General features: G+C 34.4%; 1 protein-coding gene across 1 annotated transcript; it reads right to left on the bottom strand.

The window, feature by feature from the left end:
• Positions 1–761: 761 nt before the first annotated feature.
• LOC120142860 (ACT domain-containing protein ACR8-like) lies at positions 762–3,223 on the bottom strand. Its single transcript, XM_039157346.1, has 7 exons — positions 2,896–3,223; positions 2,679–2,724; positions 2,440–2,554; positions 2,283–2,350; positions 1,619–2,185; positions 1,419–1,523; positions 762–1,336 (listed from the first exon to the last, which is right to left on the bottom strand). The coding sequence occupies exons 1-7, from the start codon at positions 2,955–2,957 to the stop codon at positions 971–973; spliced, it is 1,329 nt and encodes a 442-aa protein (XP_039013277.1). The 5' UTR covers positions 2,958–3,223; the 3' UTR covers positions 762–970.
• Between the last annotated feature and the right edge of the window lie 965 nt (positions 3,224–4,188).

Below are 4,188 nucleotides of genomic sequence, written 5' to 3'. Positions count from 1 at the left end.
AGAGAGTGAGATGGAGATGAGACTGAGTTGTGATTTAGGGTTTTAGGTTATGAGTTACGATTACGAGATATATTAATATTCATGTTTGAAATTTGAAAATAAAATATGCGTTGCGATACTAATGGCGCTTTGAAAATCGCATTGCGATTTTGTATTATCGTGTTGCGATAGTCAGAATCGCGTTGCGATTTACATATTCGCATTACGATTTTCTAAAATTGCAACGCGAATTTGGAAAATCGCAATGCGATAGTCAAAATCGCGTTGCGAATCTGAAAACTGGTTTGCGATACTGGAGATCGCGTTGCGATTTAGAGATCGTATTGCGATTTTGTTGATCATTTTGACAAATAAAAAAAATTAATCAAAATCGTATATTATAAAACATTATGTTATTTTCTTTAAAAATAATAAGAATCAAAGGATATTTTGGTGAGGTGTCAATCCCCCTCCCCTCTTTTGAAAATATACCACTGCCGCTGCTTTCCCCTTTTGATTTGATTCGAAGTTAATTATATTATATACTTATAGATAGATGTGCCGGTAAGAGAAGGTCAAAAGAAGCATCTTTGATGTATTACACATTGGGGCAGATGATTCTTTTTAAATCTTAATCCACAAAACAATATCCAACTAAAATAGTAGACAGAGATTAAAAAAAATAGTCAAACATTCTAATTAATACTTAAAAGTGGATAATAATAATAATAATAAATCAGATTTTTCTTCTTCTACCAAATCTTGTTTTTCTCTCTTCTAGCAGCAACAAATCTATGGCATAAATCCACACCAGTCTTGTCTATATGATTCTATCTATCCAACCACCCCCAAACTAACTATAACAACAACCACCACCAAATTCCAGCTTTTTTTTATTTTGCATATGTACACAAAGGTCAAATCCCAAACTTTAAGCAAAGAATATGCCATTTGCCAACCAATGAAACAAATCTCTCCTGCAGTTTCCACTTCAAGAATGGGATTTAATCAACCCCAAGTTGTATAGATTCCTTCTCACTAGGCTCCCAAGTGATAACAAAACTGCCCCACCAACCCCTACTGCTTGCTGCTCCTCGCTTTCAGCCTTTCCATAATGAATCAATGGCAGTTTCTTTACCTTTAAGTTTGCTAAACCGATCTTTTGTCTTACTGATTCGATGATTTTGGGGTCTGCCGTGTTCCCAGTTGCATCCGTTACGTAAAAAACGTTTAGGGCCATGTCACTCGCGGTTGATATTTCAGCTCTCGTCACGTTAAGACCGTTTTCTCTAAATGTCCGAGTTACGTCTGCTAATAAACCCTGTTTATCTGATGTGTGTAACTCCAGTCTTACTCCCTGAAATCACGAAGCTATACTGCATCAGTGTCTGGAATAAAGGATAAGCATTTAAAGTGAATGTTTTCGGATAGAGATATACCTCGGATGCTCTCCTTTCAACTGCTGCTTGTAAACATTGTATTAACCGATGCCTTTCAGGTTCCGAACTAATCGGGGTTCCATCTACGTGCCTAATGTAAAATTCCTGTAAGAAGGATAAACAATTTCAAGTTAACAAACTGAAATCATGTAACCAAAATCTTAACAACAAGATTCATTAATAATGAAACATTTAAGTACCAGATACGCTTTGTCTCCGGATGTCTTGATAGTGGCATGGCACACAACATATTGCATATCTGTCAAAGTGCAAACAACATCAAACAAAAGCTTGGTTCGATCCTTGCACTGAACATTCACAACTGAATAACCCCTCTCCACCCAATTCTGCAAGGTGACAACAGGGAAATCTGACTTTTGCTGCAAAATAGGCATTTTTTCGTAGTAGCGATCGGCAAACATCATTTGATGTAACCTTCTCTCGGTGTGCGTTACAGTCATAGAAACCGAGGTTCTTGCGCTTCGAATATCATTGTCTCCCTTCAAGACATTTCTTAAACGTGCTTCTATTTTGTCAATTTGTTGCGAGTCCTCAATCGGGGACCCTGAATTGCAGTCTTTTACGAAAATCAAAGACGCAATTCGACCATTGTGAGTCCATACTTTAGCATCCACCACAGAGCATTGCAGGTCAGCTAAAACTGCAAATACTTCGGATAAAAGACCGATTCTATCGGTTCCGGTCAATTCCAAGGTTGTTAAACCATTAAATCCATGACTTGTATCAAGATGAGTGTTCTCAAGGGACTGTAATCCAAAGAAAAACAAAACAATGATCAGTTTTACTGCAAATTAATTGACATAGTAAAGAAGGCATTGAAATGAATAGTAAAAATAAAACTACTTGTTCAATGTAGCTAATAACGCTCTCATCAGTTAATTTGTCTCCGTTTAAATCAGTCACATGAAAAACTGCAAAAAGAAAACAGAAGGAAAAATGTAATCAAAATGTGAAAAGAGAAAAACTTTTATGCACCAAATGTTGTCTTTTTTAAGCTTACCATCCATGAACCATTGGCCATCGGATGAAATATAAGCCTTCTTAATTGAAAGATTCAGATCAGTTAGAACTTGAACAGCATCCAACAGAATTCCGTGTCTTCTAGCACTATCAACCTGAGGAATCAAATCAAAAGAAAACATGAGACCGGCAAGTCAAAATTTTAGGCAATATAAAAAGAAAAATTAGAACAATATGGGCGGTGCGTTCATATTTGAGATGTTTGTAGAAGAAGCCAACCTTGACAAGAGTCGCAGTGGGGCAAACAGTATTGTCAATCACAACCCTGAAAATCAACAAAAAGATGATGTTAAAGTCTGGGAAATACATTGAAGTTGAAATTTCAAATTTCTGGAAGAGAATAGTATGAAACGGATCGTTGAAAATTATAATAAGATTTCCAGAGACTCTGGGTGATATATGAAGGGAAACAAAAAGAAAAAAAATTATAACAAACCTGGGTGTACTCATCCTTATAACAAGCTTTTCATATTCATCAAGACAAGCATGCCACTCCATTTTTCTCCTATGCTTCTGGGGTTCTTTCTTCTTCGAATTGTTGTTTGTTGAAGAAGCCGAAAAAAAATTGAAATTTAACAGCAAAAACAAGCCTTTTATGTGTAGAAAGCTGGGAAACAACAAGGGTGTTGACTGTATCAAACAAGGAAAGACAAGGCCAGATGCCAGATACTCGCAAAACACTTCCCACTTTGAATTCCTTAGACTAAATCGCCATTAACAACCTCCCACCAAACTCTCCTTTTCTCCCTTGTTTTTGTCTCTAGAAAATTAAAAAAGAATTGGAGAGTTTCGAAAGCGCAAAGCACGCCTTGTTATCCCTTAACCTTCCCTTATATATGCATTTTTCATTAAATAAAATATTTTTTTGAGTAAAGCACACATATAGCCCACATATTATAGTATGTTACTTTATTGAGTTTCCTAATTATTAAAAGTTATAAAATGATCCTCTGATAATAGGGCACTTCTTTGTTGAGTCTCTGGCTATTAAAAGTTACAAAATGGTCACTCAACTATTCATATGTTCTAAACTCGTCTTTTTCAATTAAAATATTAGTGATCCTCTGAGTTTGACGTTAACATGTTGACTAAGATATGATAAAATTTGATGTTAGAATTGTTTGAGATGTATTTCATGGATCGACTCTTCGTTTACATTATGTCGTCGAGCCAATGTTTGAAATATTATGTCATCGGGTTAGTACTTGAAAGCAATTATGGTACCAATAGACATAATTAAAATATGAATTATCATATCTCAGTCACATAGTCATTTTGGACATTTTTGGCGCCCTGAGCGAAACTAAAATTAGACTCCTATAGAACGAAAATATATTATATTACTTTCAAACAATTATTTTAATATTATATTAATAAATATTAGAAAATTGATTAAATTAGGGGCCTAAATTATAAAAGTAAAAAATTTGGATTGAAAATATTTGAGTCCTCAATTATAAAGGTAAAAATTGAGGTTACAAAAATTAGGGGCTTCAATTATAAAGGTAGAAAGTGAGATTGAAAAAATTAGGGACCTCAATTATAAAGATAAAAAAAGTGAGATTAAAAAATTAGGGGATTCAATTATAAAAGTAAAAAGTGAGATTGGAAAAGCTAGAGGTCTCAATTATAAAAGTAAAAAGTGAGATTAAAAAAATTAGGGGTTTCAATTATAAAACTAGAAGGTGAGATTGAAAAAATCAAGGGTCTCAATTATAAAAGTAAAAAG

The sequence above is a fragment of the Hibiscus syriacus genome, unplaced genomic scaffold (assembly GCF_006381635.1).
Source record: "Hibiscus syriacus cultivar Baekdansim isolate YM2019G1 unplaced genomic scaffold, ASM638163v2 tig00002237_pilon, whole genome shotgun sequence".
In the NCBI taxonomy this organism is placed as follows: domain Eukaryota; kingdom Viridiplantae; phylum Streptophyta; class Magnoliopsida; order Malvales; family Malvaceae; genus Hibiscus; species Hibiscus syriacus.
Note: the sequence above shows the minus strand (reverse complement) of the source record. Positions and strands in the feature narration are given on the sequence as shown.

What these genes read in the sequence shown, in the direction of transcription:
- LOC120142860 (XM_039157346.1), bottom strand. Translation starts at nt 2,957, where the DNA reads ATGGAGTGGCATGCTTGTCTTGATGAATATGAAAAGCTTGTTATAAGG. An exon ending in ATAAGGATGAGTACACCCAG is followed by an intron (nt 2,725 to 2,895) that starts GTTTGTTATAAT and finishes GTTGATTTTCAG; the next exon opens with GGTTGTGATTGACAATACTG. An exon ending in TTATTAGCTACATTGAACAA is followed by an intron (nt 2,186 to 2,282) that starts GTAGTTTTATTT and finishes TTTGGATTACAG; the next exon opens with TCCCTTGAGAACACTCATCT.